At 55.5% G+C, this 23,903-nt stretch overlaps 2 protein-coding genes across 3 annotated transcripts; one reads left to right on the top strand and one right to left on the bottom strand.

Moving 5' to 3' along the window:
- Positions 1-8,653: 8,653 nt before the first annotated feature.
- Positions 8,654-18,086, bottom strand: ZMAT2 (zinc finger matrin-type 2). The gene is made up of 6 exons (XM_065849010.2): positions 17,980-18,086; positions 14,921-15,014; positions 14,320-14,443; positions 13,319-13,392; positions 11,206-11,351; positions 8,654-9,493 (listed from the first exon to the last, which is right to left on the bottom strand). Exons 1-6 carry the CDS (start codon positions 17,995-17,997, stop codon positions 9,350-9,352), a joined length of 600 nt encoding a protein of 199 aa, XP_065705082.1. The 5' UTR covers positions 17,998-18,086; the 3' UTR covers positions 8,654-9,349.
- Positions 18,087-18,150: 64 nt separating this feature from the next.
- LOC136107706 (histidine--tRNA ligase, cytoplasmic-like) lies at positions 18,151-23,808 on the top strand. Of its 2 annotated transcripts, XM_065848951.2 has the most exons (12): positions 18,151-18,314; positions 18,404-18,523; positions 18,885-18,980; positions 19,644-19,769; positions 19,927-20,034; positions 20,509-20,607; positions 20,950-21,043; positions 21,142-21,269; positions 21,350-21,592; positions 22,397-22,513; positions 22,788-22,934; positions 23,150-23,807. In XM_065848951.2, the coding sequence occupies exons 1-12, from the start codon at positions 18,165-18,167 to the stop codon at positions 23,204-23,206; spliced, it is 1,485 nt and encodes a 494-aa protein (XP_065705023.1). In that variant the 5' UTR covers positions 18,151-18,164; the 3' UTR covers positions 23,207-23,807. The 2 variants fall into 2 exon arrangements, with proteins under 2 accessions (XP_065705023.1, XP_065705024.1); XM_065848952.2 differs by lacking the exons at positions 18,885-18,980; positions 19,644-19,769 and having other exon boundaries at positions 23,150-23,808.
- The last annotated feature ends 95 nt before the right edge of the window (positions 23,809-23,903 follow it).

Below are 23,903 nucleotides of genomic sequence, written 5' to 3'. Positions count from 1 at the left end.
TCTTTGTCTCTGCCTCCCGGTCCCCGGTGGGAAGGGAACCGCCAGCCCCAACCGCCCCCCCCCGCTCCCCACGGGGACCCGCGTGGGAGGCAGGATTCAGGGGCGACCGGGAGACCGGAGGAAGCAGGTGGCGGGGCTGGAGGGGTCCGTCGGGCTGGGAAAAGGGGGTTTGGTCCCTGGGAGCTCAGGGCGACCCAGGGGGGACGCGCCGCGGTCGCGGGGCCACCGCTGAGGGAGCTGCGCGGGGGGCGGCGGGAGGAACTGGGACGGGTGCCGGTGGGTGAAGCCCAAGCTGCACCGGAACGACCGATCACGGCCGGACTGGCCCCCGCAGCACCTCCCACGCCAGGGCCACCCCGGCGTCGTCGTTGCCACCCCCCGCCCCCATCTGTTTTTTTCTCATCCCACAATCCTCCCCCCGCCCTTCCCCGCTTTGTCCCCCCCTCCCCGCCCCACATCACCGCCCAGCCCTGCTCGGGACCGGCACCCCTGCGGTGGGATGACTGGGGCACGGCTGCTCTCGGAGCCCCCCGAGGGCTGCTCAGGCCACCGAAGGGTTTGGGAGGGGGGACACTGGACACAGAGATTTTCGGGGGTCTCGTTTCCCCGCTCCATTCCTTCCCCGTCTCCGACCAAGTGCGTTCCGGGAAATCCTCAAAGCTGCTCTCGCTCTTTTGTTTGATTCAGATTAAAATATTCATTCTCTCCCCACCCCGGGTGCAACCCGCTCCCGGCAGGATCCGTCACCCCCCGGCCCCCCAGCCCGGTCCTGTCTGCCCTTGTCCTGCTCTGCTCGGCGATGTCACCCCCCCTACCCCCGCAGCTCTCCATCGCCGCTTCCCGCGGCGGGGTGGGGGGGCGATCTGTCATCTCCCCGTCCCTCGCTTCCCTCCCCTAAGGGAGGTCCGGCATAGCCCCATCCTGTCCCTTTTCCTCACCTGCCCGCACCCTGGGGTCCTCTCCTGCCCCCTCCTCCAGCTCCCAGGATTCCAGGGGACCTAGGGCAAAAGCGGGGGGCTTGAGAAGGGGACACGGGCTCGTTCCCAGGATACCCTTCCTGAAGGAAACGGCACAGGCTGGGGGTGCTGCAGAGGGATGGGGAATCCAAAAAAGAGCCTCTTTTCGTGGGGTGCAGCAGAGGAGGGTGGACAGCAGGATGGGGGTCATGGCATGGAGACGTTCCAGCACCCCAACTATCACCTCACTTCATGTCCTGTAGATTTGAAGTACCCCCTTGTCACCCAGAGGAGAATTCAGCTGCCAGCCCTGTTCTCTCGGGGTAAGGAATCAGGCTGCAGCCAGAAACTTGTTTTTGGAAGGTGCTGGAAGGGGGGAGGGGGGTGTCACTCTGAGATATCTTGGCACAGGCGGGTGGACGGCTGGTTGTCACAGGTCAGCACTGATGTGCCTTGGCAGGGAAGCCGGAGAGATCAGGGTGGGAGGTAGCAGGAGATGCCGCAGGTTGAGCTGCCTTGGAAAAGCCACACAGAGCGTAAAGGGTCAGGGGACTGTCCCCCAGCTGCCTGCAGGCACCAAACGTTGCCCAGCCACCACCATCCCTCCATTTTCCTGCCCAATATGTTCTGGGGCAGCAGAAACATCTGCAAGAAAAGCTGTCCCTGCCAGACCACACGTCCCTTCCCCCAGCTCCGCAGGCGCCCGTCTGCCCAGCCGTGCATGTGGGTTTGCTGCTCCCTTCTTGCTCCAAGCGAGAGCAGTAATAGTCTGCAGTGCCAAGAGGGGAGCCAGGGTGGGAGGGGGGGTCTCCTGGTTGAAGATGGGAGCAGCGCTGGTCCCGCGGCTGGTAACTCACTCCCGAGTGGCTTGTACAAGGTCAGGCGCTGGGGGCTCTTGCTTTGAATCTACAAAGTTCAGCGCAGCGGGGTGCCCTGATCCGTGCTCCTTCCCCTCTGAAGCTCTGGCTCTCTGCCCTCCCTTGGGAGGAAAAACCAAAGCCCTGAAGGGGACGGTGGCCATCTCAGTGTGTTTATCACGGCTGGTGAGGCGCTCTGCCTGCCCTTAGGTGCTGGGATGCAAAACGTGAAACATGCCCAGTCTCCCTGCAGAGGCTCTCGGGGACAGGAGGAGAAGCTACGGGCATGAGCTGGAGAGGGGAAATTCCTGTTAGGTACCAGGGAAAAAATCTTCACCATGAGGGTGGTAAAAAAAAAGCTCAAGGACCCGGCTGGAGCAGGAAATGCTGTCCTTGGAGATCCTCCTGAGCAACCTCATCTCCCAGCCCTGCTCTGAGCAAGGATGCAGTAGGGACATTCAGGGGTCCCGATTGACCAAAACTGTTGTGGGATCCAGAAAGCCCTGACCCGCAGCAACCCATCCTGAGCAGAGATGAAGTGCTCACCAAGGCAATGGTGCCCAGAGAGCCTCGGTTTCAGGAGAGCGCAGGTCTCGTGTCTGTCAGGGAGCTGTTTCTTTTCACTGACGCGTTGCCCAGAGGTGGGTTATGAGGCAATGGAGGATGCTGGGACTCCATTCCCACCAGAATTCCTAGTCCATGGGCTCTGTCCTGCAAGGCGCCTGGGTTGCTTGGTCCCCTCGTATTCCCCACAGCGGTGCAGGTAGACCCTTCCCACCAGGCAGGTTTAGACCCAGGATGTGTCAGGAAAGTTTTCCTGAAGTTTCAGGTGGTTTGTAGGCGAGAAGAAGGTGTAGCTGAGGTGACCAACTCAAGGGCCACTACTGGTGGAGTAAACTGGATTCTCTTGAGCAGCAACACAGCATCGTATCCCCCAGTCCCTCTGCTGGGACAGACAGAGGTTGAGACACAAGCCCAGCCCTGTGTGGACCCGTTGTAGCCTTTTCCTACTTCTGAGTATTTTCAGGACATGGGATCAGTCCCACTCAGCTCTGGGTGAGCCAGTTCTGGCTCCTTGGAGGACACAAACTTCACTGGTAGCTCAGGACACCAATATCTCTGCTCCTGCTTCAGAGGGGGGGATTTTCTTACGAGCCCAAGCCTGCAAAGGGAGCTGCTCTCACAGTTGGTGTCTTGTTCCTCTTGAAGTAAGAGAACTTGGACCCAAATCAGAAGGGCCGGGTCACCATCATCCTGAGAGTGGCAATTGTGCCCCTGGCATCTTCTTAGAGACCCTCCCTAAAATGTCCTGCGGGAACGTCTCCTCTCCCTGGGAAGGACTGAGAAGGGAGGGGGATCAGTGAGCTGGAAAATAAGGGTGGGCAATGCTGTGATGGTTGCATGGGGAAGAGCAGAGGCTTGGGAAGAGAGCAGGTAACACCTCTGAAGTTTTGCAAGAAGATTAAAAAAATGATTTAAGGCTTAGAAAAATATCTTACAGGGAGAAGCAGAAGTGAAACTGCCCGTATTCTGTGCAAAAAGAAGCTGGAGGAGGTTCGATGGCAGGGGGACAACTTGACATCTAAAGGCATGGGGACGTGTGGCTTGAGCCAGACAGCTTCATGTACTGGGATCGAGCTATTGGAACTATTGACGGTGTCTGTGTCTCTTGGCACCTGCAGATTGATGTGGAACAGAAGATGTGGGTTCATCAAGCCCAGTTCCCCTAGTGTATCTTGATTAAATGGGAAGACTGGCCCTGGGGAGAGGGGTCTGAGCAGAGAAACCACTGCAGCTTTCCCCTCCATGTGGGTGATGCCACAAGAAATCTGACCTGTTCTTTCCTATGAGAAGGTCCTAAAGCCACAAGGAAGTATCTGGTCAGCTCCCAAAGGGCTTCAGGGAAGGGGCCATCACCCCAACACAGCCCAAACATGACAATGACAGCTTCCCTTGGCAGGACCCCATGATCTGTGCTTAGATCCTGAAATCTCTCCTCTCCTCTCCTCTCCTCTCCTCTCCTCTCCTCTCCTCTCCTCTCCTCTCCTCTCCTCTCCTCTCCTCTCCTCTCCTCTCCTCTCCTCCCCTCCCCTCCCCTCCCCTCCCCTCTCCCCTCTCCCCTCTCCCCTCTCCCCTCTCCCCTCTCCCCTCTCCCCTCTCCCCTCTCCTCTCTCCTCTCTCCTCTCTCCTCTCTCCTCTCTCCTCCCTCTCATGTGCTAAATAGCAGCTGTAAATGTTGGAGTTGGGACCCCAGTGAGGAGGCCAAGGGGCGGGAATTGTGGTGGATGTTTCCTTGTCCTCACCCCACATACATCTTGCATCAATGCCCGAACAACAAATGGGTGTTTGCAATTCCCTTTGAAGTCCCACATCCCTGGGTTAGGTTGGTGGTTTCAGGAGGGAAAGGTAGAATAAGACCCATTCTTCTTTGTCGCCATTTCTGGTTTTTAGCCATCTGCTTCTACGGAGCCACCCCAGACCTCCGGGGATGCATCTCTGGAAAAGAAAGTCCAGTTCTTCCAGACCTGGACAGATACGGGGATGTTCCCTGCTTCTCTATCCCCCCTTCACTTCATTCCTCTGTCCCCATTCCCAGGACAGGGACCAGCTCCACCATCCCACTCTCTCCTGGCCTCTGCCGGGGGCTCTGTGGCCCCCTGAGACACCCCCAACATCCCCAATCTGCTCCCGGGAGCTCTACAGATCCTCCGGGTCTCTGTTTTCTCCCCCACCAGCCCTACTTCTTTCCTCTCTGTCTGGGAGATCAGTCATCGAGGGTGTCGACGTGCACCCGACTCCCGCGGGAGGGTGGGAGCGCGGAGCTGGGGGTGGTGTTCTGCTGCGAGAGCCAAAGCTGCCATCAGCAGCCGCTTTGATCTGCAGACAATTACAGACGAGTGTAGGACCTCGCTCCGCTCCGCCAATAAATAATGGAATTTGTGCGTTGACACAGACAGATTTCCCCCAAACTGTCAGAGAAGGGGAGACAGAGAGTGAGCGAACAGGAGCCCAAGCGGCTGGAGGGAAGGGGAGATGAGTGGGCAGGGGAAGGGGCTGTGGGCAACCAGGGAGAGGGGGTGAGGGAGGGTGAAAAGAACAAGTTCAGGGAGACAATGCTGATGGAGGGAGCTGGGCAGGGAGGCGAAGAAGCCCAAGGAACACTTATTTGTAGAGGGGAAGGCGAATCAAGACAGGAGCTGTGGGTGGAAAGGAGGGGGAGTGCTGCACACACAGCAGGCTGGAAGCAGAGGGAAAAGAATAAATCTGAAGGTGGAAAAGAAAGAGCAGGAGGAACAAAGGCACGGCAGCGCCCGGGGCTTCCGCTGCCTGGCAGATCAGAGCTCCCCGCACAGGGACCGTGTCCCCACACCCGCGGCACAGCGGCCCTGGCCCCCTGGGGAGGCACCCGTGAGCGGGTGAACTGGTGCCACTGGTGCGCAGCCGGCAGCAGCAATCTGCTCCCAGATCACAAGTCCCCAAAAAACCTCCTGCGGAAGCCTTGTCCCCATGCTCCCCCGCTCCTCCCCATCTCCCTGATCCCTCTCCAGCCTGGAGCTGTTTGTTCTCTGGATGACGATGTTTTTTTATTTTGCTTGTGACAAAGAAATATCTTCCCTTTGCTCAGGAGCTGCGCACCGAGCCCAGCAGGAACCATGGTTCTCCAGCCCAACCTGGCACCAGACCCAAATGGGGTGGGGGCAGCCACTGGGGCCATCTCCTTCCTCCCAGTTTGGAACACTCCAGAGCACCATTCGTTGCCTCTTGGCCGCATTTGTAGCTTGACTTGGCCCAGCCCCGAGCAGGGACTGCGTGGGCAGTGGCCAAACCTGCTGAGGTCTCCAGGCCAAGCATGGCTGTGCTGTACGTCTCCCCTGCTCCCTGCTGTGCCCTTTTTGGAAAATGGGTGTCCAAGTTTCCCAGACAAAGCTCTGAATGGGGAGCAAACACCTCCCAGCCCAGCAAACCCCCGCAAGTCTCTTGCCTTCCCCTATCCCAGCATCCCCTCCCTTCCCGCTCCCTCCTGCAGGAACACCAGCTCCAAACAGTGGTTGGACTTTTTTTTCTTGCACAGATCAGGCTCTCCCATGAGGTCACCTTGTCCCCTCCATGAGGAAAGCAGGACAGGCTACAGGTTGGGCCAAGCACTGACTACTGGGGGTGGCACTCAGTGAACAGGGTGTCCATGGAGCTGGGGGCTCTGGGGTTGTGTGGGACGGTGCTGCAGCAGAGGTTGGGTGCAGAGCCAGGAGCCTCACAGCCTGTCCCAGCAGCGTGGGTTTGGTGGCACAACTTCCTGGCACCACCATACTGGGTCAAAGAGAAGCAGGAGGGGGTTTCTGGTGATATTGCCCATGGAAGTTGTTGAGCTGCATGCTGGCAAACGGCAAGAGCGGCGGCCTAACTGGGGCAGCAATAGCTCATGGCCTGAGCAGTGGGAGGACTGGAGCTCCTGCCAAGCTCTTAAACCTCTGCTTTGGGAGGGCTGGGTGTAAAACTGGTGTAAATTGCTAAAAAGCTGAGTCTTTTTGCTAATGAAGTCCCTGAGGCAGGTAACGATTCAGCTGCCCAAAGCAGAGTAACGCACAGGGCCAGGCTGGGACACCTCCAGAATCACTGCAGGTCCCTGATCCCAGTCACTCTGCTGGGCTGGTGGGAATCCTGGGCTGGATCTCGTGGCTGCTGCTCTGGTCCTCAGCAGGACCTGAGGAGAGTGACAGGAAGGTGGGACAGCAGGGGAGGGCACAACAGCCTCCCCGCCCCTCTGAAGGGGAAAAGCAGCTTCTCAGTGTGGGCAGTGGAGCCCAGCTCCTCCCCAGCGCCTCAGTCGCCACTCCCGTGGTGAGCCCATGCAAGACAATGTGGTGGGGACAACAGATTTGTGTTTCCCCTGGGCTCTGTAGTGACGCCCCAGTGCTTCTCCAGCAACGCCATCAATATTTAACAGGATGGAGCTGTAACAGTCCAGCTCAGCTGAGCGCAGTCCCCAGCCTGGTTGGGCTGCAGGCAGGTCTGCTGAACCGGGAGATCCTCCCCACCGGTCTGCACAGCCAGAGCAGAGCCTCACACCCTCTGCCCAAGCACCGAGAACGAGCACCGAGCTGGCTCCAGGCACCTCTAAACACTTTCACAGCGAGACTAGGCAGGACACTCCAGCCTGGACGTGGGAACCATGAGAGATGTGTTCTTTACTCCACCTGATCCCACCTGTGGAAGAGCTGCAGGTAAAGGGGCTGCAGCCAGCACATAGCGCCCGGCCCTGTTTGCTGGTGGTGGATGTAGGGAGGAAGAGCTGCCAAGCTGCAGCCTCTCTCCCTAATTAAAATCCTTCCTCCCTAATTAAACCCCAAAGCCTGACCCCCATGGGCACATCCAACACAATCCTTAGCAAGTGCTGAGGAAGTCACTGAGAATCACTGCTTCAGCGTTGGGGGAAGCAAAGGGTTAATCCAGCAGGCATAGGGAATGTTATCTGTCTCTTCTCTAAATATTATTTCCTCCCATGAAACCAGCTTTTCATCCTTGGCTAGAGGCAGCTCCCGCTGCTGGGAATCCAGCGAGAGCTTGTATCTGCTGCCGCACACCCCAGTGCTCCCAGCGAGCTGCTGAGACAAAGAGCCCGGCTCCCCCGGCTCCAGCAGCCCCGGTGCTGGGACCAGGCAACCGCAGCGCTGGGACACTGGGGCTGCGGCCCAGAGGGCGCCAGTGGCCTCGGGATGGAGTGTGGGTACAATGGGGTTTTTACCAAAGAGGAATCTCATTAATGAGAGTCCTCTCCCACCCCACAAACCAAATTCAGGCTGTGGTGAGGGTTTGGCTGCCTGTAGAGCTGGTGGCTGGGATAAAATGGCTGCTGCTAAATCTTCTCTGAAACGTCCTAAACTTTTAATGCGTATGAAACCGCCGCAGCATCCCTCTCGCACCCCCGAGGGCACAAAGGCACAAGCGTCTCCTTTCTCCCATTCAGCCGGAGCCACATGCTGCAGCCTGAACAGCGTTAGGTACGTGGCTGGAATGAAAGTCGCATCCCGGCTCGCGCGTTCAGAAAGCGCTCGCCGAAGTCAAAGCAGTGCCGAGTTAAAAGGGTCAAACCTCCAAGGACAGTTGTCTCTGACTGGCTCTATATCATTTCAATAGCATCTTCAACGGGGATTATAATCTGAATTGAAGCGGAAAGACCCGAGGCAATGAAGCTGTCAGCGGTCTAAGATTAAGGAATTAAAACAGCAGCAAAGCATTACAGGATTTGTTCTAGATGTATTAGAACGAGCAGGCGAAACACACTGCAGCCTTCCCCGGGTCGGAAGATTTGTATGAGTACAGAGAAGGGCAAGAGCAAGGATCTCATCAATATACATAAAAAGAGAGAGGAGAGTGAAACCGAGCTACGAAAACTCAGCCACGCGAAATATAAATCCTCGCTGTAGAGGGAAATGAGTCGCACAAGGTTTGAGCGAGGTAAATAAAAGTAGGAATGAAGTGGATTTAGGGGAGGGCAGAGGTGACAAGACGCTGATACCAGCAGACAGGAAAAGGCTGGTAAAGTCTGGACCGCGGCACAGCCTGCTCTTGGATGGGCTCATGGAAACACAGGTCCCAGTCCCGTCCTCCCTTCTCCTCCATGTTCTTACACCCATCTCCAAAATTCCTTTAAAAAGCCAGGAATGGTGGCAAGTGCCTGCACAGGGGAGCTGAGCAGAGAGAGAGGGGGTGACAAGCCTTGCCTCTGCTCCATCAAGGTCCCAACAAGGCCACCGTGCAGCCTGACAAACACCAGCAGCTCTTCTTGGAGAGAAACAGCAGCTCTGGAGACAATGAAATAATCAAACTCCCACCAAAGGACCCATTAAAACGATCCATTTATTTCTGGTGAATTGTACACACCTTTCTTTCATTCGCTCTATCCTAGATCAGTCACGGGGAGGAATTTCTCCCTGGCCTTAAAGATATCAAAGTGATGGGACGAAACACTGAGAAAAGCAGGGCAGGATCCCTTGCAGATAAAACACACAGGAAAGTTTCAGTGACCCCGACTCCATGCAGCCACCAGCTCTGCTCAGCACAAGCTGTAACGATGCAGGTTGTGCCGCTCAGCACCACTCGCTGCGGCACATTTCCCTCACCTACACGATCCAAAAAAGCAACGGAATCGCTCCCTGCGTCTCAAACACGCAGCCTTGCTGATAACTAGAACAAACTAGGGCCCGGAACAACCAGACGCATCCTGAACCAGGCCATCTGTACAGAACTGTTGCACTTCACTGACACAAAAACGTACCCAGCAGAGCAGTTCCCTGCGTGTGCAGGACCATGGAGCAGTGAGGAGCAGCCGGATCTAGGACACAAGGAGAAAGGAAGCTAATGACAGGTGGAGCTTGTTCTGCAGCGCAGGTAGAGCATGGAATCGCTTTTCAACTCCTCCAGTCAACCTCTACTGGGAGATTTACATACAAGTCCTCAATCAAGTCTGTTAAGAGTTATCCAGAGTCCCCTGGGTAAAAACAATCTGTTTCAAGAAAGAGGAGAGTCCAGAGCTGCTCAGTGATTCTTTTTGGTTGAGCCAAAACCCGAGAAACCCATCACGGCTGCCATTTCGTCATCCTCTTCAAATGTCAAATCTTCCTCTGCCCGCCTTTTCTTCTCTCTCTGTTTCTCCTTCTTGTAGGCTTTGGCCTTCTCCTCCTGCAGCAAGGGACAGAACAGCAAAATCATTTCAGTCTGCTGAGCTGAGGAAGCTTTTGAGACACCAAGCACTGCACAGTTAACCCAGGTCCTACCAACTGCACCCAAGTTGTGTCTGAGGAAAAGACCTCAAGTTGTGGCAGGGGAGGTTGAGGTTGGATCTGGGGAACAATTTCTTCCCCAGAGGGCTGTGGGGCATTGGAACAGGCTGCCCAGGGCAGTACTGGAGTCACCATCCCTGGAGGGGTTGAACAGACATGGAGATGAGGTTCTCAGGGACATGAGTCAGTGTCAGGGATGGGGTAAATGTTGGACTCAACGATCTTAAGGGTCTTTACCAACCTACACAATTCTGTGATTCTATGAAAGCAGCCAGCAGAAACCTGGCCTGCACCTTCCAGGGGTTTTCCCACCCCACCGACCAGCCCGCGAGGGGAGTCCCACGCACAAGATGTAGCCAAAAAGAGGTGTTATGAAACACTCTCTTCTGAACAAATGTCCGAAGTTTTGTCTGGAATCAACACTGAGGCAACAGGAAGCTGTTTTTTAAGCAAGAGCCTTTCGCTTGTACGACGCCCCGTTCCAGCGGCTGCGGTGCCGAATGTCACCGCCTGTTGGCTCTCAGCCTGGCAGAGCGACAGCTGCTCACTGGAACAGAAGCTGAAGCTCTCAGCGGCTCGGGGGGGTTTTGGCATCAAAGTGTTTGTGCTGCTCTAATCAAAGCATTTTGCTCTGCGAGGATCACAAGCCCTGGAACAGCGCCAGCCTTGTACCGGGCAACGCAGAACCAGGGCTCCGGCTCCCAACTCAGCAGCCGCTCCTGCCGTCCCCATCACCAGCCGCAGCCGCTGCAGACAGCCGTGCCCTGCAGACAGCTACACCGAAAGCTGCTGCTGATTTATTTGTTGCCACGTGTGGATTGGCAGCAGCTTTTCAACCCTCAGCACTGCTGAGGTACCTGCCTCCTACCTCCCCCAGACAGACCAGGTTCAGCAGCACCAAAGGCCACTCGAGAGTGGAGCACAGGTCTGCTCTGTGTGCACCCCACCAGAGCACCCTGTGGTGACACAAAGATTGGGCTTGGGAAGGGAGACTCAAACGAGCAGTGATTTTTAACATTTGGTTGGTATCTGACTGCTGATGGAGAAGAAGCATCCACAGAAGCTCCTCAACTGTCATAACTTTGTCAGGTTTTCAAATAAACTTGATCTTCATGCCAGGGAGCTGATGCCTGAGCCCAGGATTGAGAGGAATCTCCTGTCTCTCGCTGCCTCCACACACATCTCACCACTCACAAAGCCTTCCCCCTCTCGGGGAGCCCACCCGCAAGCAACGTGCCATGTGGAGAAGGATCCCAGCAATCCCAAGAACTATGGAAGGGACAAGGATATAGATCTGCTTCGCAGAGCACACGAGTTCAAACATGACGGGACACGAAACGTGGGTGCACTGTCAGGCTTGTGGCACTCTCAGGGGAAACCTGAAGCACCAGAAGTTATTCTCACACAGGAAGAGGGGGAAAAAGGTTTCTATGGCAGCAGCAGCAAACTTCTTAAAAAGCAAAGAACAAAGAAACAACCCCCACTCACAGCAGCAAAGAAGCCTATGCTATCAAGAACGGCTTCTGTGGAACAAGATTAGGAACTTGGCTTCATCTCCTCACAAAACAGTTCATAGGGGGAATTGCTTTGTTGGTGGTTCCCCAGTCTCACCTCCTCACGGAGCTCCTTCATCCTCTCCTCGAAGTCATAGTCCTTCTGCTTCTCCTCCATCTTCTTCTTGTTCACCTCAAAGCGTTTCTTCACCTGGTCAAGTGTGGAGCGCTCCACCCGCATGGACATGCCCAGATTTCTCTGGTCTAGAAAACAGGAGTGGAATCTGTCATGCTTGGCAACACTCGTGGCTTTTGAGGGTCTGCACATTGTCCTTGATCCCAATTTAAATTTCTCAGCACAGCTGCCCCTTCCAGCCTCTCACTCCTCTCCTCAAAGCAACTTCAGGCCAGACTACGCTCAGGGTCAAGGTTGTACGCTCTCAGGCTCGGAGCTCCAGCCTAACCTGACCGCACCGGCTCACGGGCCATCCCCCACTGACAGCACAGGGAGCAGCATCGTCCATCGGGGAACGAGAGGCCCAAGAGCAGCTCCACGGAGAGGGATCTGGGGGTTCTGGTTGACAGCAAGTTGAACATGAGCCAACAGTGTCCCTGGAGCCAAGAGGGACCCGTGTCCTGGTGCACCCAGCACAGCACGGCCAGCCAGGTGGCGGGGGGGATTGTCCTGCTCTGCTCTGTGCTGGGGTGGCCTCACCTGGAGCATTCACTGTGTGCAGGGCTGGGGACACAGGAGAAAAAGGACACAAAGCTATTGGAGAGTGTCCACAAGAGGCCACAAAGTTGGTGAAGGGCTTGGAGGGGAAGTTGTATGAGGAGCGGCTGAAGTCACCAACCCCAGTTCAGCCCTTCATCTCAGGCCTACACAAAGTCATGCCAGGATTTTTTACTTCAGATTCTCTCATAAGGACTTATTGCTAATTTCCCAACACATCAAAGCACTTCAGTGTCCTCCTCCCATTCACATCAAAGCACAGGGCTTTAGCACACTGGGTTTTATTCCCACAGCTACAGAAAACTGGCCCTCAGCTTCTCTGCTGAAATCCCATTTCTCAAAGGTTCAAGCAGCCAAGTGTGCAGCTTGGGGTCACACACATCACCGCCTTCTGGTGAAGGGGCCATTTGTTGACTTCCACGGGGAGCCAAGAATCACTTTGAGGAGCCGAACAATGTGCCAAGAGTGTGTCAGCACATCCTGTTGCTCCTTTACTTTTTCCACTTCCCTGCTCTCTGAACATCTTGAGGAGAAGCAATGCCCAGTTGTGAAATGGGAGCCAATTCAATTAAGGTACAGCCCTCTTTTCCAAGTTAAACACAGGAAGGGAACAGACTGATTAATTGGGAACTCTGATCTCTTGTCTTTATCTTGGGGAACAGAGAGAAGAACCAGAGACACATGCAGGACCACACTGGTGGACCCAGCTCCAGGGTCTAACTGTCCCACTCTGGTCTCTGCTCATCCTCAGCAAACCACAGCCATGTAAATGCTGATCATACCCTGGAGCTCAGGGACCAGCTTGGAATTGATAATTCATTAAGATTTAGTGAAACTTTCACTTCTGTCTCACTGGGAAAAGTCATTGGCCGTTTAAATGAATAATGGCCAAGGTGGCCACCAGCATCCTGGTCTGTATCAGAAATGTAGCCAGCAGGCCCGGGGCAGTGACCGTCCCTGTGCTGGGCACTGGGGAGGCCAAACCTCAAATCCTGGGGTCAATTTTCAGCCCCTGATCCCAAGAAAGGCCTTGAGGTGCTGGAGTGAGTTGAGAGAAGGGAACAGAGCTGGTGAGGGGCTGGAGCACAAGTGTGATGGAAGCGGCTGAGGGGCCTGGGGGTTTCAGCTGGAGAACAGGAGCTGAGGGGAGACCTTCTGATCTCTGAACTGCCTGAAAGGAGCTTGGAGCCAGAGGGGTCGGGCTCTGCTCCCCAGGAACAAGCGCCGGGAGCAGAGGAAACGGCCTCAAGTTGCGCCAGGGGAGGTTGAGGTTGGATCTGGGAACAATTTCTTCCCCAAAGGGCTGTGGGGCATTGGAACAGGCTGCCCAGGGCAGTGGTGGAGTCATAATCCCTGGAGGGTTGAACAGACGCAGAGATGAGGTTCTCAGGGACATGGGGCAGCGCCAGGGTTGGGATAGTGGTTGGACTTGACAACCTTAGAAGTCTTTTCCAACCAAAATGATTCTACAATTCTAAGGTACAAAAATTATCCTTACGCTTTTTGCCATTGATGTGATCCAGGAAGTTAATGGAGTCTTTCACCACGCAGTCACAGACGTTGCAGTAATACCTGGCAGGAGAGAGAAAACAATAACTCCAAAGCATAAGATCACTTCATCTCACAACTCTTCAAAACAACCTACAGTGTGAAATCTGCACCTCGCTTGTGACACAGCTCCTTTCTCCCGGGCAAGAGACTTTCATCAGAGAGCCCCAGGGAATGGGAATGTGCAGGGCACAGGCCAGACTGCCAGTGCTGCCCAGGTTACACTGGAGGTACTGACACAAACAGATGGCAGAAACCAAACCATCAGCTGATCTGTGATCCATCAGTCATGGATTTTCTCACTTTATGGTCTTTTGCTACTGACTTATTCATTTTACATTTAGTTTAGACTATGGAAATGATACTAGACTAAAAGCAAATTTGAGTGATTTTCTTATTTGAATTCAAAATGGGTCATAAATTAGCAAAGACAACTCGTAACATCAACAACACTTTGGCCCAGGAACTGTTAACAAACGTACAGTGCAGTGGTGGGTCAAGAAGTTTCGCAAGGGACACGAGAGCCTTGAAGCTGAGGAGCATAATGGCATAATGAAGATGTGTCCAAGACTACTTATAATGATTTAAAATTCACGGTCCAAAACTGCAGTTAGTTTTGCCACAACCTAATACCATTCCTAGGGACAGGTAGGTGGGTCTTTCTCCCCTTCCCAGGGCACAGAAATCCAAATCAGAAACTCAGATCACCAGCAGACAGGGTCTTGCTTGTGGTCGGTGCTACGGGCGCACAGAGCAACGTTGGTGTCACATAATAATGCTGGGAGGGACTCATCCTGCTGTGGTTCTTCCACACATCAACCCAAAGATCCCGTTCAGCTGTAACACCAGGCAGCACCACCTTCAAACCCAGGAGGGGATCCCTGTAAGGGCTCAGGGTCCTGTGCCTGACCAGCACAGCCCTGGGACTGCAACAAAACCACCTCGACCTACCCGCCCATCTCTGACTGTGGGGTGGTTTTGGTGATGACGATGGTTTTCCCCAGCTTCGATTCCAGGTCCACTTTGTAGTCTCGGTGCCGCAGAAGTTCCCTTTTGACAGGCTGAGCTGGTTTGCCTAGAACATACACACAAAACCAAGTGTTTATCAGAAAAAGTCAAGCTTGACATGCCAGATTTCACGGTGCCCTTGATGAAAAGGGGCCTGCTGGGAATCTGGGACTACTTGATTCATGCAGAAATTACTTTTTTTTTTTTTTTAATCTGTAAAAGATCATTTCCTCCTCACTATTTCCTGGTTCCTATTTGAAGCAAATGGACCCCTGAGGTTTCTCCAGCTCTGACTTGGGTCATATTCTGAGATCTTGTTTCCAGGGGCTGATTGTTCCTCTCCCTCCCCAAGGAACAGGCAGACAGAGGCAAAGGTTCTCAGTCATAACTTTCGTCAAAAAATATATTCAGTGGGAGGCAGAGAAAAAAGGATGGGAGCAAGGCAGCCCTGAACTGCTGCTGCTTCCCTCCGATTTCACTTCCAGCCGCTCTGTCCCTCTCAAACACAAAGGGCTGGGGTGACTCCCTGCCAGGCACTACGCACCATCTTTCTTTTCTCTCTCTTCCGTGAGCCGCTTCTCTGCAAGTTTCTCGTATTCATCTTTGTCCCACTTTCGGCGGAAGTCAAAGTTCTTAGTCTGAGGAGGAAACAAAGTGTATATCATCAGTTTGAGTAGCTCTGAAGGGAGATTGGGAAAAGAGGTGGAATTGCTTGGCCTGTGCAGCCACAGCAGTAAATTAAGGACACTACGTTATACCCCCATGTCCTGTTTTCATATCTAGGAATTAAGGATGTAGCTTAAGAGAATGACAGAGCATGCACATATCTACTTATTCTAGAAGGATTTCAAAGCACCGAGAAAAGTAACAAGTTAATCTCAACGGCTCCTGAGATGATCAGCCAGGATTTTGCTCTGAAAACCAGACAGAAACGGGATTTAAACCGATTGACCTGAGACCTCAGAAGTACCACCTGACGAACGTACTCCAGGTGCTAGCAGGTCACACACCCCCTTTCCAAACAGCAATTAAACCCAAGCTGCAAATATGGGATGAGTAAGCCGTGAAACACAACACGAGCTACAAAGAGTTTGACTGAAAAACGTGGGAGTTCAGAAGGCTGCGCACACCGGCTCCCGCAGAGATCGGCCACACGTCTGCACGTTACAGGAACGAAAGCGCTGAGTTTGCTGCAGAATCACAGGAACCAGTACGAGTTTTACAAGTGTGATGGGTACAAACAAACCAGAAACATCTCTGAAATGTCCACCTGTCACAGCAGGGTGTGGAGACACCAGGGGAACCGCCTGGTCCTGCCCCAGCTCCCCAGAGTCCTGTGGAGCAGTGACAGGACAGGTCATGGGAAGAGAAGCCCAATTCAGGTGAAGCCGGCACTATGGAAAACCAAAACTGCTCTTTTGAGGGGGATTTTTACCTAATCACCAGCACTGAGGGCAGAAGTGACTGGACAAGAATCCCATTTCCATGCTAGTCCAGCCTCACCAAACCAGCACAGCCTCTTCCCTGAGGCTTCCCCATGTGCACCCCATAACAGTTACGGTCATAACTCTGACACTTCTTTATTTTCTAGAGAAGAGAACTCCCGTTGGGTCAGAAAGCTGCATTTCTCTTGGCACGGCAGTGAGAGGCTCTCAGCTTCATATTAAAAAAGGATGGATGTATTTTAAAACACCTCCAGGACTGAAAGACCCCCCCACACTGCCTCCTCCGTTCAGCCAAATCAAGAATCCAATCACAATCCAAAGGAAATAAATCTCATTTGAAGCCACAGCAGCAGCAGCACAGTCATTTAAGGTTTTCTCCTTGGGCAATCCTTCAAATGGAACGAACAACTGCTGATAGGAATGAAAATGCCTTAGGGAGGCGCAGAAAAATTCTCATTTATTCCCAGAGTTTCTTAAGCACTTTAAGCATGTCATAACAGGTTTTATTAACCACCCTGAGCAAAAGAAAAGAAAATATCACGGAGTGTAAATTAATGTTTGGGGGTATTTTCCAGAATCTAGACTATCCTGCACACCAGCGCACGATCACAAATCATAGCTGGGGGGAGCCCGGAGAGGAGGCAATTTACTTGCTGCTTCATTCTCCGCTTGTAATAAAAGGGAAAGAGTCTTTTGCAGATCTTTTACCAATCTCCCTCCTCCAGGCACAGGAAAAGAAATTAAAAAGAAATTAAACCCCAAACAAGATTTTGGCTAGACATGATCCAAAGGAACTTTTTTGAACTGGTCTGGTGGAGGCAAGGGTGGCTGCAAGCCCTAAAATCTTTATCTAAGAACTGCTTTGGGTGACAGAGAGTATTTCCCAAATAAGTAACAATTAAAAAGCAGAAGTGCCCCAAAGCCTCCTGCTCCCTGTGGAGGTGGACAAGGAACAACTTGCCACTATCAGCATCAAAGACTACAAGATAAGTCTCAACTCAGTCTAACAGGACACAGACACAAATGAACCCGGGGCCTCATGTCATGGCGGGCAGACATCCCACTCCCTGACCTCCCTCGCGGCTCCTCAGCCAGTGGCTTCAAGAGAAGGGAAAAGTGGCTGACAACACAGAAAAGCACAGCCCCTGTGGAGATGACAACTCTCTGGGGTGTCACCTGAGGTGTCTGAACTGCTCCAGCACTCCAGTAGCACCCACCTCACCCATCCCATCTCGGCATTCCCAACACCAGATCCTGCGGGATCCATGAAGGCAGCCAGAGCTCACTGCTACGCTGCACAAATCCACCAACACCACTAGAATCAGACAAGGGGCAACAGGTACAAACTGGAACACAGGAGTTTCCACTGAAATATGAGAAGAAACTTGTTCATGGTGAGGGTGCCAGAGCCTGGCGCAGGCTGCCCAGGGAGGTTGTGGAGTCTCCTTCTCTGCAGACTTTCAAACCCGCCTGGACACCTTCCTGTGGAACCTCAGCTGGGTGTTCCTGCTCCGGCGGGGGGATTGCACTGGATGAGCTTTCCAGGTCCCTTCCAACCCCTGACATTCTGGGATTCTACGATTTATGAATCGCAGGTACAGAAAAAGCAGTTTCTCCATGCAGGGCAGACAGCAGCAGCAGTTCCAGCAGAGCCAGGAAATGGGCAGCACTGCCCCGGGGAAGCCAGAGGGACGGGCAGGAAAAGAGGGGGAACAGCAGGAGCTGCCTCCACCATGGCCCAGCGCCAGGAGGCCCCGGGATGGGCTGAAGGCTGGTGGGCACCCCCACCCGGGGCTGGATCCCCGCACACCGCCCGGCGGCAACGGGAAGATCGGGGCGGGGGGCTCGCCCTCCTCCGAGCCCTGAAGGCATCAAGGCCTCTGCGGGGGACCCGAATCTCCCGATACCCCCGCACAGCGAGCACCGCGGGGTGCAAAGCAGAGACGGGGCCTCCGCACCAGCCCCGGCCCCGCCGCGGCCCGTCACCCCCCGGGCGGGCTGCAGGCCCGAGCGCGGCCCGAACGGGCGGGACGGCCCTGGCGCCGCCTGCTCCTCCCGAGCGGCCTCGACCCCGCCGCCGGCACAGCCCAGGGGTTACTGGGCAAGGGAGAGAACGAGAGCGCGGCCCCGCCGCCCCCGCCCCGCTGCCCACACCTACCCCGCTGCCCGACGCCATGGTGAGGGTGCGAGCGACAAGGAAACGCAAACTGTCGCGCGGTGGTTGCCCGGGCCGTAAAGCGGGGTAGTCCGCCCGAGCACCAACGAGCGCCCGCGCTCTGGCCTAGAGCGCCGCAGAGGGGGGCGGTCATGTGGCCCGGCCGCTTCCGGGTTCCCGGACCGGCCATGCTGCGGCTGGGGCCGCTTGTCGCCGCCGGGCGCCTCCTGGCGGGCCCGCGCTGCTCCGGGACCCGGGGCAGCGTCTGCAGGGCCGGGCCGGGACCGCTCGGGGAGCGCGGCCTCCCGTCCCAGGGCCTGGTCCTGAAGACGCCCAAGGTAACGGAGGAGCGGGGGCCGCGCCGGCGCTGACCGGGCGCTGCTTCCCCCGCTCCTGCCGCTGACGGCCGCTCTCCGTCCCGGGCCAGGGCACCCGCGACCATCCCCCCGCCCACATGGTGCTCCGCGACCGGCTCCTCGCCGCCGTGGTGACCTGTTTCAAGCGGCACGGTGCGGCCGCCATCGACACCCCCGTGCTGGAGCTGCGGGTGAGGCGGCGCTGGGACCCCCTGTTTCCCCCTGAAGTGTGGGTGACCCCGGGGCTGTGCGGCCCCTCTGCCCCCGGGGGTCCCCTCCTTCTGTGGGACTGGGGAGCACCCCATTTCCAGGGGCTAAAGGGCAGGTTTGGGACGGGACTGGAGGGACACAGCTGAGGGAGCCCCTTGTGTGGGGGGATGGGGCCCTGGACCCTCTTGTGCCAAAGGGGACTCGGGGGTGTGTGTCCTGTTCCCCTCTCTGCTTCACTTGTGGGGTTTGGGGGTGACAGGCTCCCTGCACCTCAGAGCCACCCCAGAGGGGATGGGGACACAGCTCCTTGGCTGCCCCCCCAGCCCCGTCCCCTCTCCCCAGGAGACGCTGGTGGGGAAGTACGGGGAGGAGGCGAAGCTCATCTACGAGCTGCAGGACCAGGGGGGAGAACTGCTGGCCCTGCGCTACGACCTGACCGTATCCTGCGCCCGTGGAGGGGACGGGGACAGAGCAAGGGCACTGCTGCCCTGGTTGGGTCACCTGGGCCCTGACAGGTGGTCTCGTAGGGGTGACAGGAGCTCCCTTTCCCATGAGCAGTGGACACGCCACCTCAAACCACCCCACAGCAAAGCTCCCTGGTTTTCCACAGTCTGTGACATGCACCATTATGCTCCACCATACTGATGTTACCTCCTCCCAGTTATAGTCCCCAGCTCTGTGCTTCTGTCCTGCTCAGCCCACTGTTTAGTGCCCCAGGGGCTGTGTGCTGCAGGTACAAAGCAGGTGTTCCTCCAGAGCCTTCTCCACCTTCATGTCTCCCTGAAAAGGTCCCCTCTGCATGTTTGTACGTCTGTGGTATACGTTGAATTCTCTCTTGATCGCACTGTGAGAGGGTAAAATGAGCTGGTAAGGTGTGTGTACATGAGACACTGACACACTGTGGTTCAGGAGAAGGAAATGGAGTTGTCCTGGTGTTGGTGGAGCTCTGAGCAGTTCACCGCACTCATCCTCAGCCCTGGCTGATGCCCCCTGGAGATCAGAGACCAGTTTGCACAGCAGGAGGCAGATGGGAGCGGTGCAGTTCAGCTTTGTGTAGCTCAGGGGAATTCCATGTTCCCGTCCTTAACTCCTTGGCCTCAGGTGCCCTTCGCTCGCTATTTGGCCATGAACAAGATCACCAACATGAAACGCTACCACATCGCCAAGGTCTACAGGCGGGACAACCCGGCCACCACCCGGGGCCGCTACAGGGAGTTCTACCAGTGCGTGAGTGTTGTGGTGGCTGTCGTGCGAGGGGCCAAGACAGCACAGGGACTGGCGTGGGTTTTACCGGCTGGTTTGCCTTTGGCTGCTGTGGGGCTGCTTGGTGGAGTCAAGGTGTCTCACCTGGGCAAGGAGCCACTTCTGCTTCTTCTGCCCCCAGGACTTTGACATTGCTGGGCAGTTTGACCCGATGATTCCTGACGCCGAGTGCCTGAAGATCGTGCACGAGATCCTGAGTGACCTGCAGCTCGGGGACTTTCTCATTAAGGTGAGACCAGAGCTGCGTGGTTTTCCTCCTCTGTGCTTTCCCCTCCTGGCGGGTTGAGGTGCCAGTGAAATGTCCAGAGGAAACACCCGCAGCTGCAACTGCCTGCACTGCTGGTGCAGGAAGAAATGGCAAGGGGGATCTCCCCTGAGGTAGAGGTGGGGGTAGACTCTTGAGCAGGGCCTGGTTGTGGTAGGACAAAGGGTGATGGTTTTAAACTAAAGAAGGGGAGATTCAGGCTGGACATGAAAAAGAAATTGTTGCCCCTGAGGGTGGTGAGAGCCTGGCCCAGGTTGCCCAGAGAGGTGGTGGATGAACCATCCCTGGAGACATCCCAGGCCAGGCTGGACGGGCTTCTGAGCAACTTGAGCTGGTGAAGATGTCCCTGCTCATGGCAGGGGTGGCACTGGGGGAGCTGGGAAGGTCCCTTCCAACCCAAACCATTCTGTGATTCCAAGTGTGCCTCTCCCACCTCAGGTCAATGACCGACGGATTCTGAATGGTGTGGTTGCCGTCTGCGGCATCCCGGAGAGCAAGTTCATATCCACGTGCTCTACCATAGACAAGCTGGACAAGGTAAGGGTTGTGCTTGTAGCGAGATCGTGGCCAGTCTGAGGGGCAGATGTTTCAGGCTACATAGTGTTGTGGCTGTTCTCATCAGAAAGGGGTTCACAGCAGCTGAGCCATGGGTGTTTGTAAAGGATTTGGGGAGCTCTTGGGTGTGGTTAAGAATAGATCCCTGGATTTCTGGTGGTTTCTGTTAACAATTCCTGTGAGAGAGAGGTGAATTGTTAGTGAGATTGCTGATTGCTGTCTTCCCACACGTGTTGTTAATACATGGGCTGGTGGAGACAGTGGATGCTGAGAGCAGCTACTGGGAGCGGCTGCAGCGGCAGAGGTTCTGGTTTCTCCTTGCAGATGCCGTGGAAAGAAGTGAGGAGCGAGATGGTGGGAGAGAAGGGGCTCTCTCCCGAGGCTGCGGATCGCATCGGGGAGTACGTCCAGCTGAACGGTGAGCACAGTGGGGTCCAGCCCTTGGCCTTGTTCCCCTGAGCCGGGCAGAGCCAGCGCCAGAGGGTTGTGAGGCACCAACACGGCTCCTTCTCACAGGTGGGCTGGACCTGGTCGAGCGGCTCCTCCAGGACCCAAAGTTGTCCCAGAACAAGCTGGCCAAGGAGGGGCTGGGGGACATGAAGCTGCTGTTTGAGTACCTGACCCTGTTTGGCATCGCAGGGAAGGTGAGGAGTGTGGGAGCAGGAGGGAGCTGCCTTCGTGGCCCCTGAGTGCACCCGGTGAGGGGCTTCCCCATGTCCTGCAGATCTCCTTCGACCTGAGCCTGGCGCGGGGTCTGGACTATTACACGGGGGTGATCTTTGAGGCCGTGCTGCTGCAGCAGGAGAACGACCATATGGAGGAGCCCGTCAGCGTCGGGAGTGTGGCCGGAGGTGGCCGCTACGACGAGCTGGTGGGGATGTTTGATCCCAAGGGTCGGAAGGTGCCCTGTGTGGGGGTCAGCATTGGCATCGAGCGGATCTTCTCCATCCTGGAGCAGAAAGTGAAGGTGGGTGGTGCGTGACACGGGGAAGGCTCTAGGACGTGTCTGTCATTTGCTGCAGAGCTCTACAGCTCCACAGGATTCAGGAGGATGGGATTTGGGTGGAGAAGATGGGTCCCCTCCTGCTGGAATGTCTGTGCACAGAAGATAGAGCCCTGTTCTGCAGCCCAACAGGATGCAGTTGTGGGCAGCTGAATGCAGCATTTTGTAGCAGCTGCCAAGGACACATCAGAGATGGGCCCTGAGCTCTGGTCCTGGCTCAGAACTCTTCTCCTGAGTGACTTTGCTCTTGTCTCCTGCCTGTGAAGTTTTCTGTGCTGGGGATTGTGAAGAGATTAATTCAGTAACAGCTGTGGCACTTGTTCTGTAACGAGCGCCCTAGGAAAGCCTGTGAGGAAATACGTCACTCTGCATTTAGTTCTGAGTTTGGGATTCATAGCAAGTAGAGCTGAAGCAATGTGTTTGTAGCTGAAGAATCAAAGGAGACATTAGAAAGCTGTCCAGGTCCCATCTGAGAGGGAGGAAGGAAGGGCAAGATCCCATGGGAACAGCAGCAGACGATTAAGTAGCATGTCAGAATGCAGATTCTCTGGGGGACTCATTGCCCTTGGCCAGGCTGTCTTACGTGTGCACATGTTTTGCTTCTGGAAGGTTGTCCTTGCTCGGTAACAGCCACTGAAGGGTGACAGTTAGCTTGTAAGTGTGTGTGTGTGTGTTGTGGGGAGCCAGGTTAAGGTCTGAAGACACGAGTAGATGAGCTGCAGGTTCCCTCAGAGCCCATCACTCCCTCGAGCGTGTCTGTCCCCGCAGGCTTCCGGGGAGAAGATTCGAACGACTGAGACACAAGTGCTGGTGGCTACACCCCACAAACACTTGCTCGCTGCGAGGCTGAAGCTCATCTCTGAGCTGTGGGACGCAGGGATCAAGGTAAAGGACGTGGGCTTAGCACTGGTAGGGGTGCGGGAGGGAGAGCCTGAGGGAGCTGCAACAGTGAGAACAGCGCCACTCGTGTGTCTCTTCAAGGCTGTCTGAGATGTAGCAGGCAGAGATCTGAGGAGAGAGCTGAGAGCACTAAAGGGAACCACTCATTGCAGGAGTGATGAGGCAGAGTTTTCTGTGGGGTTTTGGTGCTGGCTGTTCTGTTCCAGGATCCATCAGAGCAAATTTTGCACTAATGATTCACCTTCTCTGCTCCTTCTAGGCAGAGATGCTGTACAGGAAGGATCCTAAACTGCTGAAGCAGCTGCAGTATTGTGAGGACACGGGGATCCCCCTCGCTGCCATTGTAGGGGAGCAGGAGCTGACAGATGGAGTTGTCAAGCTGCGAGATGTCGCAACAAGAGAGGAGGTGAGAATGCTTTTTTATGCCAGATTTCAAAAACGCTTCCAAAATCTAGCAGTTACCGAAAGGCTCTGGGTTATCCCCCAGTGCTGTTGTTCCTCTGGGGAGCTGCAGCACAGATCTGCTCCAGAAAACCAGCACCAACTGTGTCAGTGTCCGCAGCAAGTCCTTGAGGCCAGGGTTTCAGTGCTGCTACCTCTTCCTTTCCATTTGCTTTGTAGGTTGATATCCCAAGAGAAAAGCTTGTTGATGAGATCAGAAGAAGGCTGGAGCCCTAGGACTTCTCTGACCAGAGCTGCTTGACTGAGCTGCTGTACACGTGGACCTGCCAGCACCCTTCCCACTGAGGTCTGGACACTCTCTGCTAGCCTGGGGCTCACCTGCCTGGGCTAAGGCAGTGTGGACATGGGATTTCTGCTTGGAAAGGAGTGAGCAGGTTTTAAAAGTTATGGACAGCGCAGTCAGCAGGTTGACCTCTGGTTGACAGCTCTGAAGGACGGGTCAAGCTTGTGAGCACCTAACATTGCAGTACCTGTAGCTGGGCAGCCTGTTACACCTGCCATAGGCAGCTGTGGCGGTGGTGGGTGGATGTGGATCGGGCTGAGCTCAGCGAGGGGCAGAGCTGGGGGGTGCTGGGCGCCTGCAGGCTCAGGACACGGGGCGGCGTGGTGGGGGATGTCACCCTGGCCCTGTGAGGGCTGCCGGGGCAGCTCCAGCCTGTGCCTGGGCTCTGCTGGGTGCAGGGCCAGACCTGTGTGGGGCTGCGGCACCAGAGCCTCCTGAGGGAGGACACGAGGGGTCTGCTGCAGGCAGCCTCAGGCTGGGGCGAGCGTGGAAGAACTCTGTATTTTTGTATATTAAAAAAAAAAAAAAAACCTAAAAAAGAAGAAAGGGCCTCGGTTGTCTATTTGAGCTGCGTGACCCCGGCGGTTCTCCCCGCGGCCGCTGAGCTGAGGTGGTTGCTGTGGCAACAGG

Source organism: Patagioenas fasciata, chromosome 14, assembly GCF_037038585.1.
Source record: "Patagioenas fasciata isolate bPatFas1 chromosome 14, bPatFas1.hap1, whole genome shotgun sequence".
Taxonomy (NCBI): domain Eukaryota; kingdom Metazoa; phylum Chordata; class Aves; order Columbiformes; family Columbidae; genus Patagioenas; species Patagioenas fasciata.
Note: the sequence above shows the minus strand (reverse complement) of the source record. Positions and strands in the feature narration are given on the sequence as shown.

What these genes read in the sequence shown, in the direction of transcription:
- LOC136107706 (XM_065848951.2), top strand. Translation starts at nt 18,165, where the DNA reads ATGCTGCGGCTGGGGCCGCTTGTCGCCGCCGGGCGCCTCCTGGCGGGC. An exon ending in CCCCCGTGCTGGAGCTGCGG is followed by an intron (nt 18,524 to 18,884) that starts GTGAGGCGGCGC and finishes CCCTCTCCCCAG; the next exon opens with GAGACGCTGGTGGGGAAGTA. An exon ending in TCCTGGAGCAGAAAGTGAAG is followed by an intron (nt 21,593 to 22,396) that starts GTGGGTGGTGCG and finishes CTGTCCCCGCAG; the next exon opens with GCTTCCGGGGAGAAGATTCG.
- ZMAT2 (XM_065849010.2), bottom strand. An exon ending in AGAGAGAGAAAAGAAAGATG is followed by an intron (nt 14,444 to 14,920) that starts GTGCGTAGTGCC and finishes TGTATGTTCTAG; the next exon opens with GCAAACCAGCTCAGCCTGTC. An exon ending in TCACATCAATGGCAAAAAGC is followed by an intron (nt 11,352 to 13,318) that starts GTAAGGATAATT and finishes CCTGTTTTCTAG; the next exon opens with ACCAGAGAAATCTGGGCATG.